Source organism: Pteropus vampyrus, unplaced genomic scaffold (assembly GCF_000151845.1).
Source record: "Pteropus vampyrus isolate Shadow unplaced genomic scaffold, Pvam_2.0 Scaffold102, whole genome shotgun sequence".
Lineage (NCBI taxonomy): Eukaryota > Metazoa > Chordata > Mammalia > Chiroptera > Pteropodidae > Pteropus > Pteropus vampyrus.
Window position 1 is genome coordinate 2,067,909 of NW_011888883.1, and position 13,182 is coordinate 2,081,090.

Sequence of the window (13,182 nt, forward strand, 5' to 3'; positions counted from 1 at the left end):
CTCTTACCTTGCTTTTTCTTTATGCTTCTAAGTGCTTTCTCTTCCCCATAGTAACTCCACTTTGGATTTTAACTGTTTGTCTTCCTCACTAGACTAAGCTCCAGGAGGTTTTATTCACTATTGTATCCCTAGGGTAGTAGGTACACAATATTTGCCAATTGAATAACTGCTGTTGTGTTTCCGTAAATGTGTTATAGGTACCTGTCTATTGTACTAAAACTGGTGTAAAACATTTGCACCACAAGGCTCAAGAGTTTGATATTGGAGTTTATTTCGAAGCAAATGGTCATGGCACAGTAAGTTCTCTAACAAGTATAGCTGGTACTTTTATTATGATGGGAATTCTGTTTCTGTGTAGTAATTAGGTAATCTGCTTTATTGAAATGATTGGGATGACAGAATTTGATTATGTGGTTAACTTAATATATTATGTGTTATGCACCTGGCTTTTTTTTAGATTGTAATGCTTTCCTTGAGTGTGAAGAAATAATACTGATTTGCTTTTATAACGTAGTTTCTTTTAAAAAAATATGCAGTTAATTTTCTTAGAAGCAGATTATCTATATATATCATTTAAAACATTTTCATAAACTGGCCATAGGTGGTAAAAGTCAAGCAGGTATGGTAAATTGAAAAGTGTTGGAAAGCTTGCAATTTGAGTTATAAACAACTGGAAATGAGTTTAATTAGCAAAAAGCATATACAAATTTTAATGGCTCTCAGCAGAATGTTTAAAAAGTTTTTTGAGATATAACTCGCCTGTCATAAAAATCACCATTTTAAGGTATATTAACTGGATTTTAGTATAGTCATAAGGTTCAGAATTTTTCTTTAAACGTTTTTTAAACTTCACCTCATTTCCCAAATGGAATCGAAGTGGCCAAAAGAAACTATTACCTTAGTCAAATTGTTTCCCTCAATTTCAACATTGGCTTCTAGAGGCCATGAATATAATTTGAAGAAAAATAAGGTCTTAGAAAATACAATTAAAAACAACTTCAGAGAGCTAATGCAGGGAGTTGGTAAATGAATTTAAAGGGCAGATGGTAAATATTTTAAGCTTCAGGGCTATGTCTCTGTTGTAACTGCTCAACTCTGGTGTAGAGTAAATGAATGGGTATAACTGTTCCAGTCAAACAAGTGACCAGCCTGCACCTTAGTTTACCAACAAACATGGATTTCAGCAAGTGGCTGAGCATTATATGTTGCTCTTTCTCAGAATTGGGCCTCTCGAAGGCACTAAAATCATGGGCAAGGAATTTCAAAATGATAGGAATCTTGAGGAACATGATGTATATTAAATAGCCACTGATTTGCCATAATGTGATAAATACGATAAACCCTCTTTTCTACTTCGTCCAGCTTATATCCTTAATTTTAGGACAAAAAAACTATACTAGTAGCAATGAATTATGTTCTTCAGAGAAGCATGAATACAGATAGGCTTAAGGAACCTGACTGCACGGAGCTGATTTACCTGGCCTAGGGGCAAGTATAATGAAATCATGTGCATGATCACTTTTATGAACATGGTATTTTCTTTGTAATCAGCTCTTTAAATTTTGATAACCAGTTTTATCCCTGAAGGAACTTTTTTCCGCTAGTAGTATCTTTTAGGTTCTGCTTTGATCTTATATTAATTTCATACATCCTAAAGCTGCCATTGTTTCTCCTCCATTTCTCCAGATTGAGAGTTTCAAAAGTAGTTTAGCTAGGATGACAGTTACTTACGACTGGGACTTGGATAGTGCTTTGTGATTTTGTATGCTTCATTGCAGGTACTGTTTAGTAAAGCTGCTGAAATGAAGATAAGAGAACTAGCAAAAGAATTAGAAGATAAGAAAAGGAAAGCTGCTAAGATGCTTGAAAACGTTATTGACTTGTTTAACCAGGTCAGAACCGATGGGGTGGTGGGCTCTTGGTTACTTTTCATTATTCAGAAGGTGGGCAGAACAGTGGGCTATATAAAAAGAAAGTGGAGAAATCCTGGAGGCTTATTTGTTGTAGTATATGCAGTTGAGGTTTATACAGAAATGTCAGTGACAGAACATTTATGTGCTTCCCTCCTCCATTTTATGATTAAAATTTTCAAGTCGAATAAGTAGCTTCCACCTAGAATCACCAGATTTAGCTACTGACTGTACATGGGGCTAAACATACTTTTTAAAAACCTACCTTGAAGAAATTCAGGAAAAATAATTGGTTGTCTCATGTGGGTCAGATCATTGGGATTGTAATATAGCATATGGCAATGGAAGAGCAAGCAAAGCGTAATACAGGGAAAAGCAATGGAAGTAACATTTGAGCATCTTGCACAATTTGGACACTTTACATACCTCACTGTGTAATCCTCACAGTAGCACAGGGAGAGGAGTTATAATTCCCATTTTATAAATGAGGAAACAAAGGCTTAGAGCTAGCAAGTGACAGAATATGGCTCCAACTGCAGGTGTGGCTCACACCAAAGCTTCGTATTTCTCTACTACCTTGTATGATGCCTGCCTCCATCATCATGGTATATTATCTCAAAAGGGATCTAGTTATAAAGAAAAATTTGAGTCATAAGATGTTAATGCTGGAATTTTAAGAGTTATGCAGTCTGATTTCATTTTACAGCTAAAGAGGAAGATGTAAGGCAGATTTCTCAAGAGCTAGTTTCAGTTCCTTCCTTAATGTTCATTTATCTACACCAGTTAGTAATGCTGCATGGAGGGAGGAGGAAGCACAGGATTCTGAGATTGGTTTTCTAAGACAGCATTCACATCCAAGCTTTGCTTGTATTACAGTGGTTCTTCCATTGTGTCCCCCCATCTTGCAGGCAGCTGGTGATGCTATTTCTGACATGCTGGTGATTGAGGCAATCTTGGCTCTGAAAGGCTTGACTGTACAACAGTGGGATGCTCTCTATACGGATCTTCCAAACAGACAGCTCAAAGTTAAGGTGTGAGCAAGATTTTAAAAATACATCTTTTTTAGAGATTAACTAAAAGCTATGTCAAATATCACCATATAAAAATATTTCCCAAGGGTGTCATTTCATTCTATACATATATATTACATAGAATATGCCTTCCATCATCTCATTTTTAAAGATGTGAGAAAATACACAGAATAGCTTTGAACCATTCTGTTTAAAAAGTATTTGGTTTCCAACTTATAAATAATATGATCTATCACTTTTTAAAAAATTTTATTATGGAAAATTTAAAACATGTACATGTAGAGAGAACAAAATAACGAACTCCTATGTACCCAGCTTCAACAGATTTCAATTATTGCCCTGTACATTCTCCACATATTTTGAAGCAAATCCTGGATAGCCTGTCATTTAAAGTGAAAATATTTATTTTATTTTTGTTGGTTCACAGAGTATTTTCTGAGGCTAGATGCTGAGTAGAATCCATGGGCTCAAAACGGAGAGAATTTTTAAAGAATTTTCAGATAAATGGCTGATTTCTATATAGATTTATACCAGTTTACAAATACACAAACAGATTTGTGAAAGAGCTATAAATGCTGAAGTTCACAGAAATGGCTGCTGATTATTCAAATTACTTTTTGGCATGATGAGAGTCCCATCATGACCCTCCTATGTAATAGGTTGCCACTTATCCTTTTTTTTTTTTTTTTTTTAATATTTGATCAATGACAAGTCATACAGTATTTACTGGCCATTATTTTAGTGGTAACTGTAAGACAGTCTGTGCAATTGTTCTCTCTCTTTGCTAAAGGCACTGTATAGACTGAAGAAACAAACTATAAGTACGTTGAAATTAACCCTGATTTTGACAGAAATAAAAATTTAAATGCAATTTCATTGAATGCTTAATCTGGTACTTCACTAATTCAGTGTTGTACTTTGTGGTACAATAAGCTGAAATGTAGCTCTGTTATTGTTGAAATGGCCATAAAAAGGAGTATAATGTAATAACTATGAAATGCTTGTGTGTAGGTTGCAGACAGGCAACTTATTAGCACCACTGATGCTGAAAGGCAAGCAGTTACACCCCCAGGACTACAGGAGGCAATCAATGACCTGGTGAAGAAGTACGAGCTTTCCCGAGCTTTTGTCCGGCCATCTGGTACAGAAGACATAGTCCGAGTATATGCAGAAGCAGACTCACAAGTAAGCTGGGAGAGTTCTGTTGAAAAATGTGCAGTGAGTGTCAAATAACATAAGTAGTGGGGGGTGGTAGGAGAACAGAAATAAAAAACTATAATGGTGTTGGAATCTCAGTGATAATTAAGGATTTAATGTCTTTGAGATTTGTTTATGGAGCCTTTTAGGTTCATATTAAGACTACAAAATTAGACCCACTTAGTTTATTTCACCAAATATTTTAAATTTATTCTAGAGTTCCTGAACATGTCTTATTTCTACCTGTGGCATAAATAACTTCATACTTAGTTTGACACATTAAGCTTATACAGCCCGAAGATTATCCTTTCCTTCTGTATTTTTAACATAATCGTGTTGCTTTGTGAAAATAACCAGTATCGAAGTTCATTTCTAAATTAACTGGTACCATCATCTCTGCTACTTGAAATTCATCTTTGTCTCGACCCTCAATTTGTTTTTCAAATTATTTTCTTTAAATGACAGCCTTACTCTGTGCCTCTGCTGTTTTCCTGATATGGGTCAAGACTTTGCAGGCTGGTTTTTTAATTTGCCCTCTTCACGTACTTTTTCTGTCACCTTAAACCCTTGATAAAATTGTTTGCATAGTGGAGACAAAGTAGAGTGGATTGAATAGCGATTTAGAAACATATTCAATTAATTTACATAGTAGCTTAGGCCATCCCGGAATATAGTGAATAAATACTTATGGTGGGTGAGGAGAGGACATCTGGAGCCTCAAGAGTTATTTACTTTTAGGCTAATTGTGGCCTCACTGCCTATAAGAACTAGTTTATTGAATTTATTCAGTTTGGAATGAAAACTAAGAACTTACCTGATTTGTACAAATTTGACTTTTTTTTTCATCTTTCAATAGTAAATTCCAAGACCTTGAAATAAATGGAAAACAAGTTTGCATTTAAAGGTGTTAGTGAAACAAAATCAGGAAGCTCTTCTCTTCCCTCAGAGTTGCAAGTAACCTGGTAGACCTGTCTTTCTCATCTAATTCCTTTAATTTCATTTACAGGAAAGTGCGGATAGCCTTGCATATGAAGTGAGCGTGGCAGTATTTCAGCTGGCTGGAGGAGTTGGAGAAAGTCCCCAACCAGGTTTCTGAAGACAGTTTTTATATTTATGAGAAACTGGATTTTTAAAAAGTTTTTACAAAATACTGCCATTATTGTGACAGTTCCAAACACATTTATAATCATAACGTTTACAGTGCACCTTACTGGATTGTTTCTAGATGATTGCTTTTCTTAAACACTACCAGAATAATACTTTAGAGATAGCTAAGCCTTATACTTGTTAAATTCAGTTTAAAAAGGAAACCTACTTCTAGTTTCACCAATGTAAACTATTGGAGCTTATGTACATGATTCAGTCATTAATTTTTTAATATATGCTGGGAAAAAATCTTATTACCAACGTGTTGGGATGTCTTTTTCATTGCTGTTACCTAACCAGGAAACTGTTTTTGCAGTATTCATCACTGTGGACACAAATGGGAAGGGTAGAGAAGACTTTATACAACCAATTTTTCCATAGCAAAGTCTTCAGAACTATTCTTAAGTGACTTACCTCTTTGATTACCATCACCAGGAACTCAGAGGTGTGAATAAGGAGGCTGTACATCTCTGTACTGAGGTTGAGATGCTTGTGCCACCCTAAAAGGATGCATGGCCCAGGCTTCAGTTATTCTTTACTCCTCAGTGAAGGTGTGTGTGAGAAAATTGTAATACATTGCCAAGCCTCTAACAGAGCAGTGACACCATCTGACACTAGAACGTGGTTAATAGAAAGAAAAAACTCTCCAATCTAAATTAAATGAAGCCCAAAACCAATAGAAAAAATGTGGTGTGTATTTTTCAGGTTTAAGACAACTCAGGACAATAAAACAATGGAATATGTATATATAATAGGTCTGTCTCAGGCACCATAATCAATATGAGCCAACAATGTTTAAACGTGATTCAGGCCACATTCAGACATTTGCTCTTATTTACAAATATTTAAATTAAATACAACCTGAAATGTGTTTTGTTACATAAAAAAACCAACTATACAACTCAGAATGTTTGTTTTAAATAATTACATTGACATTTTAACTAAATGGGACCACTTGTGGTGCTCAAGTTTTCATCACACCTTCCAGAAAATCCTTTTCTACCATCTCTTCTATTTTTTGCCTGGCTTTGCTGGAAAATGACTTGTGGTTTTCCAGTTTCATGTCCTTATTAGGGAAGGTGTTTGAGTAGAGGATGGGGCTCCCTGAGTGTCCTATACATCGGCTGGTGACTTTACTGTTGAAGACTTGGCTGAGTACATTGAAGAATGGCAGAAGCTGCTCAATACTGCGCACGGTACAGATGGTGAGCAGCAAGTGGCCCGGCTCCCAACCCAATGTCCTCCCTGAGTTGTCTTCCTCTGGATTTTTCTGTAGAAAACAAAAAGGAAATTGTTATTAACAGATGATATAGTGCATGAGAATACTAAAAGGGTATAAACATTGGCAGATTTAAGAAACAAATAACTTCATTCCAGACTTGACTAAAACTCTTGCTTCTGAGGTCTTTTGGTGCCAGTTATTAAGTGTATACAGAGGAGTCTAACACTGTAACATTTTCCAACTGGAATGCACAGGGAAGCTTGGCAGAATTGGTTTTGGATAGGGAGAGTCAAACACTGAAAGTTCATGTTGTGCTTTGCATATACTCAAAAAGCTCCCAGATTTCTGGACTCCCACTATGTAACCAAAGACTTGGTCACAAAATGACTACAGAATAAGGCTAGGAAGGGACAAAGAGTCATACATTTTCACCGTTAGGAAATCAATTCATTCTCCTTTAGCCCAATGGCTTAAACTTGTCACAAAATGGTAGCAGGGCCCAAAGTGAATTACTATCAGCACAGAGAAAAGAAAGGAACCCTCAGGAAATTAGTATCTGTTTCTAGGTGTGCTAAACAATGTGGAGAGGAAACTGGGTTAGTGTCCTGGCTTTGCCATTTACTGTGTAGCATCTGTGGGCAAGACACAGAAAGGTGCCTCACTTCTAAAGTGGAGAATTATGATTTATCCTGCAGCAGAGAAGTAAAATGAGAATGTATGTGAAAATTCTGTCAACTAAATATAAACAAGATAATTTGTGTACTACGAGGCTAGTTTGAGAGGCCAACTAAATTATACAAACAGTTGTAGACATTAGTCTGTCTAGAGAAAGTTATAAGAATTGCAGATATTTGAACTTGGGCATAATCACAGATATGCAAACACTGGGTAGTGATACATGAAAACAAACTAGATGGAAAATCAAGTGGAACTTAGGCAGAATTACAATTGCCAAATTGGTTAACAAATGGAGTTTGCCTTCTGGAGTTTGCCTTCTAAGATCAGATGGTATCAAGAAACTTTCATCGTTTACCTAATATTTTAATATAAACTAGCTTCCTAGTGGACAAAAGAGATGCAAAATCCAGCTTATTTTCTTGTGTGTATTCATAGATTTGTTTGCTTATTTAAAAATAAAATCCTGAGAAAGAAAAATAGATTTAAGTTAAAACAGAAGACTCCAGGAATAAACAAGAAAAGATCATCTAGTTCTTTACGGCCAAAAAAATCCAGCCATTACCTAATTTCTTAGCAATTATTTAACCTCCAATCTAAATTATAAAATATAAAAAACCATCTTCCTTTTTCTTAACTATAACACTGGCTTTAATGACAATCCTGGGATTGACTTTCACATTACTGACTACCATTAATTGACTGACCATACTACCTTTAGTTCCCTAAACCAAATTGCAATTGCATAGTATTTAAACGGTATACAACATCTTGAAGTACAATGAGTAATATATTTAAGTCCTCTACATAGTAATTTTCCAATGTAAGAATACTAAGGTTAACCTGTTTATATTACTGTCCAGATATACCTTTAAGAGAGGAACTTTTACTAAGCTGTTGACCAAGAAGAGTGACTTGGTGTTCTGCTCTTCTTAATCAGAACTACACCACCATCTTCAATAGATAAAGTTAAAAAGTTAAACATGTTTCCATAGAAACAATTTCTCCTTTCATTTCACCAGTCTACACTTGAAAAAAAAAACTTCTTTGTTTTACCTCTCTTGCACTTGTTGAAATTCAGACCTTGGTTTGTGTCTCAATATTTGGTCCAAATATGGCAGCTTTTGCTGCCATATCACAAGCATCACAAAGCCACCCTCACCTGATGCTTGGCCATCTCCAATCCCTCCATAATCACTGTCTTAAAGTCCTCCTCCTTGTCCTGTGGAAGGAAAGAGGAGAACTCATAGCCTTTGTTCCATAAAAAGTATGCTTGGCCATGAAGACCTTGTTTAAAGTGTTTTGGATGGGCAAATGCTTTCCAATCAAAACTTTTCTTACTTGGTGGGGCAAGTTTTGGGCTAAAGATGTTTATCCCTTAGATAAGGGAGGAGTCTTATAAAAAACACTCATTACAAATGAGGTTGGGGGATGACAAAGTACATGTGCCTGGGATCATATGTAATCACCTTGCTTCTGGTTCCGTTGTCATGATTAATTTTTAAAACCTTGTGGTATCAAAGTGAAAGTACTCCAGTCCTATCCTAAACTCTGGACCCAACTTTCATCTTTGTCTTTGTCCTTTTACTTAGTCCCTAAAGAAATAACTTGATTTTAAATCAAGTTCCTCATACCCTTCAAGTACAATTCTCTTTTTAATCACTTGCCTCCATTCCATTTTCTAGTTTGTGGAATGTGGTTTAGGAGCCACTGCCTAAATAAGGGACCCCAGAAGACTGGAAAATTTCTGAGCACTCAAAGCACATACCGAAAGCTAGGACTCAAAAGACAATCCAGATTATCCCCAAACTGTACAATTTCTTTTTAAAATTTTTTAAATGCAAAAGAAAAAGTTTGTAACAAAGGCCTACTGATGAGCATGCCGAATTCATAAAAGGTGACCCTTGAACAGCAGGTTTGAACTGAGTGGGTCTATTTAACATTTTTTTTTTTTTTTTCAATACATGCTGTAAATGTATTTTCCTTATGATTTTCTTCATATTTTCTTTTGGATAGCCTACTTTATTGTAAGAATACAGTATATAATACACGTCAAATACAAAATATGTGTTGATCAGCTGTTTACATTATCAGTAAGGTTTCCAGTCAACAGAAGGCTATTAATAGTTTTTGGGAGTCGAAAGTTATACACAAATTTTCAACTGTGTGTGTGTGTGGGGGAGGGGGAGGGTCAGCACCCCTAACTCTTGCGTTCAAGGGTCAACTATACTGTTTTTTTGGGCAAATTTCTCTAATTATGCATACTGAAAGATATAAAGTACATCAGACAACATAAATATTACAGATTGTATCTTAAAAAGAAGAAGACTGCAATACCTTTGCCCTTTTTCGAAGTAGTTTTGCTAGTCGTACTACATAAGGTTTAAATTCTCGTTGATGTATGCCCTGTCTTCTGACTTCCAAACCAGAATCATCTGAAGCTTCTGGAATAAAGGCCCATCGGTACCTGTGCATAGAAGAATGATATCCATCAACATTAGTAAGACAGACATCGCCATCTAACGCAAGGCCACATAAATAATAGATCAAATCCCCATCACTTACATGGGTTCAGATGCCAGCTCTGCTGCTTGTAGCCCTGTCACCTTGGGCATGTTTCTTAACCTGAGCCTTTATCAGTAAATATACTATTAAACACCTCAAAGGACTGTAATAAGTGGATATGTAAACCTGTAAAATGCTCATCACTGGTTTCTTCATGAGCACAAAGCAAGTACTCATTAAATGTTTCCATCCTCATTAATAGACAAAAATCTCTACCATATACTTGGCCAAATGTTCCCTAATTACACAATATAGGGGCAAAGAACAAATAATTTAAGAAAAATTTAAGCAGGACTTTCATAACTCTCTTTGTTTTTTTTTTAAATTTTTGTCTTTAATAAGTAAAATATCTGACTGAGAAAAAAAAACAAACAGTATAAAAGGCCATACCAAAGAAAGGGAGTCTCCCTCCTCCCACAGAACCAATCAATAGCACTAGTCTAATATGTCCATCCTGAGCTTATGCATAAAAGCACATATTCATACAAACCTCCTCTTTAAGACATGACTGCTACTTATTTTAATTATATGTCATGGAAATACATAAAACTCCATCCTTAACAGCTACATAGTACTCCAGTCTTGGAAGGTACTGATTTAACCACTCTCCTAGACTGTCCAATTTTTTGCTAATAGAAATAATACCATAATGGATATCCTTATAGAATGCTGATTTCTGTGCACATCAGGGAGTGCACTGGTCAGATAAATCCTTGGGTGTAGCAGAATTGCTTAAAGAGAATGTATATTTTGAAATTTGGTAAATATAACCTATTTGGAGAACAATTAGACAACATCAGTGTACATTTCCAATAAGAATAAGAATGCTTCTGTTGTTAAGGGTAAAAGGAAATAAACTTTTACACCTTTACCATTCTGATTATATTTAATTGGAATTTCTCTCATGAGTATGTCTGAGCACCTTTTCCTATGTTGAGAAGCCGTTCCTTTTCTGTGAACTATTAACTGTGTCACCGGCCCATTTTTCTATTGGGTTATCAATTTTTACATATTAGGGAAGTGATAGACTTTTGTCACACTGCAAATATCTCTTCTCAACTCACTGCTGCCTTTTCAACATGGTAATTTTTAGCCATACAGACTTTTAAATATGTATGTAAATTATCAAATATTTTGAACTTCTGAAATATATATCATGCTTAGAAAAATATTACTCTTTTGAGATTACTGAATTCCCCATGTTATCTTCTATTAGTTTATAGATTTAAAAAAAAATTATAGTTACTATTATGACATATTTCATCTCTCTACTGACTATATTTTGACAAGTAAAGAAGATAAACTCATTTTGGTTCTCCTCATGGAAGCTAAAATGTCAATACCATGAGCATACTACTTAATGTTCTTCCTCAAACACTGAAGTGCATAGTTTCTATACCTTTGTGAAGATAAGCATCTTAGTTGATTTGACCATTTTTCTACAACTACTTAGTATTCTCCTCTGAATTTCTTCAGGAGTAATATGAGTTTAACAGATACCCAAACACTGAAATTCATCAAGAAGTAAATATATATGGTTTTCAAATGCAAAAATACAAAAAAAGGAACTGGAATTAACCTAAAAATAATTTATAGTTCTTACCATTAAATGAAAAGCTTGTAAAATAGCAACTTTTGGAGATTTAAACATGTTCAAATATAGAAAGATTCTGATCTTATTTTTTATCCTATTGTCTATTCCAGAAGAATACTATAACAATATATAAATACATATTTGATCATGTGGGTAAATTCTCAAATTATCTTAGCTCCATTTTGATAAAACAATCTTAGTTTGCCTATTAAAAATTTAAATAGGAAAAACCGTAATTATTTTTGATTACTTATGAACAAGGCATTGTTTACTAGTTCGTTTCACTGTCAGATAAAACATTAGCCTGAATTCCAGTCTTGCCCATCTCCAGACACAGAAACATAGAAATGGTTTATCCTGTCTTGTATTCATGTGCATATGTTAAAAATACTTCATGAACAAAATTTCTAAAATTCAAGCCTGATAACAGCACTTCAGTTCTTAAAATGCTTGTGACTTCCCACTGTCCTTCGGTAATGAGTCCTAATTCTCTAATATAGCTTACAAGGCTGTATAATTCATAATTCAGTCCCTTTCCAGCCTCCTCTTTCAGTATTCTGCTCCAGCAATACTAATCTTTAAACACAATATATCAAGTCCACTCCAACCTCTAAGTCTTCACGCATGCACCTCACTCTTCACCACCTCAGTATAAAACTGCCCTTATGGCCTGCTCTGTCCCTCAAAGGTAGGAGGCGGGGTCACTGCTGTGTGGCCTCACAACATCTTGCACATCAGCTATCAGAACATGCATCGTTGTGTTTAATGTCTCACATTGGACTTGAAGTCACGTACCCTAATGCCTCACATCAGGTGGGTATTCAATTTGTTGACTGAATGGTCTATTAAGTTTTATCTACAGCAACCATTTATTTCCAATAATTATCATCCCCCCACCTCTGCCAAAAGAATATTTTAATAAAAATTATGAATATTTCAACCTACACAGAAAACTTTAATCTTAGATGTCAATGACCAAAGCAAATGCATTTTCAAAAATACCCATTTAATATCCTTGATTTTACTTACATCTGAAACTGAGGAAGATTTTCGGAGGGCAATGCCAGAGCCAAATCCAAAAATTTGCAAGCAGACAGATAGAGGTTTAACCACCGCTGGCTGTTATATGAAGTAGAAAAGCCGTTACCTCCTGTGTAGGTTGTCTCCAGACCAGCCACAGAGGGGCCTGAAGTCCTATAAGCAGGAGACAGTGCTGTCAGCAGCTGTACCTGTTTACTAACACAGAATTCTTGGAAAATCTCAAAAGTGCTAATATTTTTCATAATCATTCTGAAAAGTGCCAGTAATTATTACAATGTTATGACCGAATTAATTTTGCTGTTCTCAAAAAGTTATCTTTTGTTCTTTAAATCTTATGAACATAAAAATAGTACAGAATAGCTTGTGTTACACTCAAGAAATAGAACACTACAAGCTGCAAAACCAAGAGACCTCTCTACTACTCATTGTCCTCCTGCAAAGATGGGGGTTGGGGAACTTTCTATAATAATAAACGTGGTTATTAGTACAGAGGATTCTCTTTTATAAATCTAGCACTGAAAAACAATAAAATATACTCAAGGAATTTTTTAATTTATAAACTTATTTGTACAAAAATTCCTATATAAATAAATTTAAATTTAGCTATACAATAAACTGCCTCTACTAAAAAGATAGTACATTAAATTGAGATCGTTCTGCAAAATCTGGACACATAGATACCTTAGTTAGAGGTTACCTGCTATAATGGGTTTTGCTGCATGTTTCAGGGTTAATATTTGACCTATCAAAACCAAAATGGCCCATGTAGCTAAAACAATATTGTATTGTTTAAACAAAATT

At 35.1% G+C, this 13,182-nt stretch overlaps 2 protein-coding genes and 1 long non-coding RNA gene across 8 annotated transcripts in view; 1 reads left to right on the forward strand and 2 right to left on the reverse strand.

The window, feature by feature from the left end:
- Positions 1-5,545, forward strand: part of PGM3 (phosphoglucomutase 3) — a 21,384-nt gene extending 15,839 nt beyond the window's left edge. For all 3 annotated transcript variants that reach the window (XM_011364888.2, XM_011364887.2, XM_011364889.2), the window contains 4 exons: positions 1,779-1,892; positions 2,819-2,941; positions 3,953-4,126; positions 5,145-5,545. In XM_011364888.2, coding sequence (XP_011363190.1) covers positions 1,779-1,892; positions 2,819-2,941; positions 3,953-4,126; positions 5,145-5,234 — 501 coding nt within the window. In that variant the 3' untranslated portion in view covers positions 5,235-5,545. The remainder of the gene's footprint in view (positions 1-1,778; positions 1,893-2,818; positions 2,942-3,952; positions 4,127-5,144) is intronic.
- Positions 4,010-5,831, reverse strand: LOC111742837. The gene is made up of 3 exons (XR_002781492.1): positions 5,699-5,831; positions 4,953-5,007; positions 4,010-4,142 (listed from the first exon to the last, which is right to left on the reverse strand). It is a non-coding gene; the product is annotated as an uncharacterized LOC111742837 (long non-coding RNA).
- Positions 5,832-5,961: 130 nt separating this feature from the next.
- The window catches only part of DOPEY1 (dopey family member 1), an 84,686-nt gene continuing 77,465 nt past the window's right edge, over positions 5,962-13,182 (reverse strand). Inside the window, exons 35-38 of one of the 4 annotated variants that reach the window (XM_011364892.2) lie at positions 12,370-12,459; positions 9,519-9,648; positions 8,344-8,403; positions 5,962-6,554 (exon numbers count right to left, since the gene is read on the reverse strand). In XM_011364892.2, the coding sequence (XP_011363194.1) occupies positions 6,249-6,554; positions 8,344-8,403; positions 9,519-9,648; positions 12,370-12,459 (586 nt within the window). In that variant the 3' untranslated portion in view covers positions 5,962-6,248. Of the gene's footprint in view, positions 6,555-8,343; positions 8,404-9,518; positions 9,649-12,369; positions 12,535-13,182 lie in introns of all 4 variants that reach the window. The other 3 variants (XM_011364890.2, XM_023533437.1, XM_011364891.2) reach the window with 3 other exon arrangements.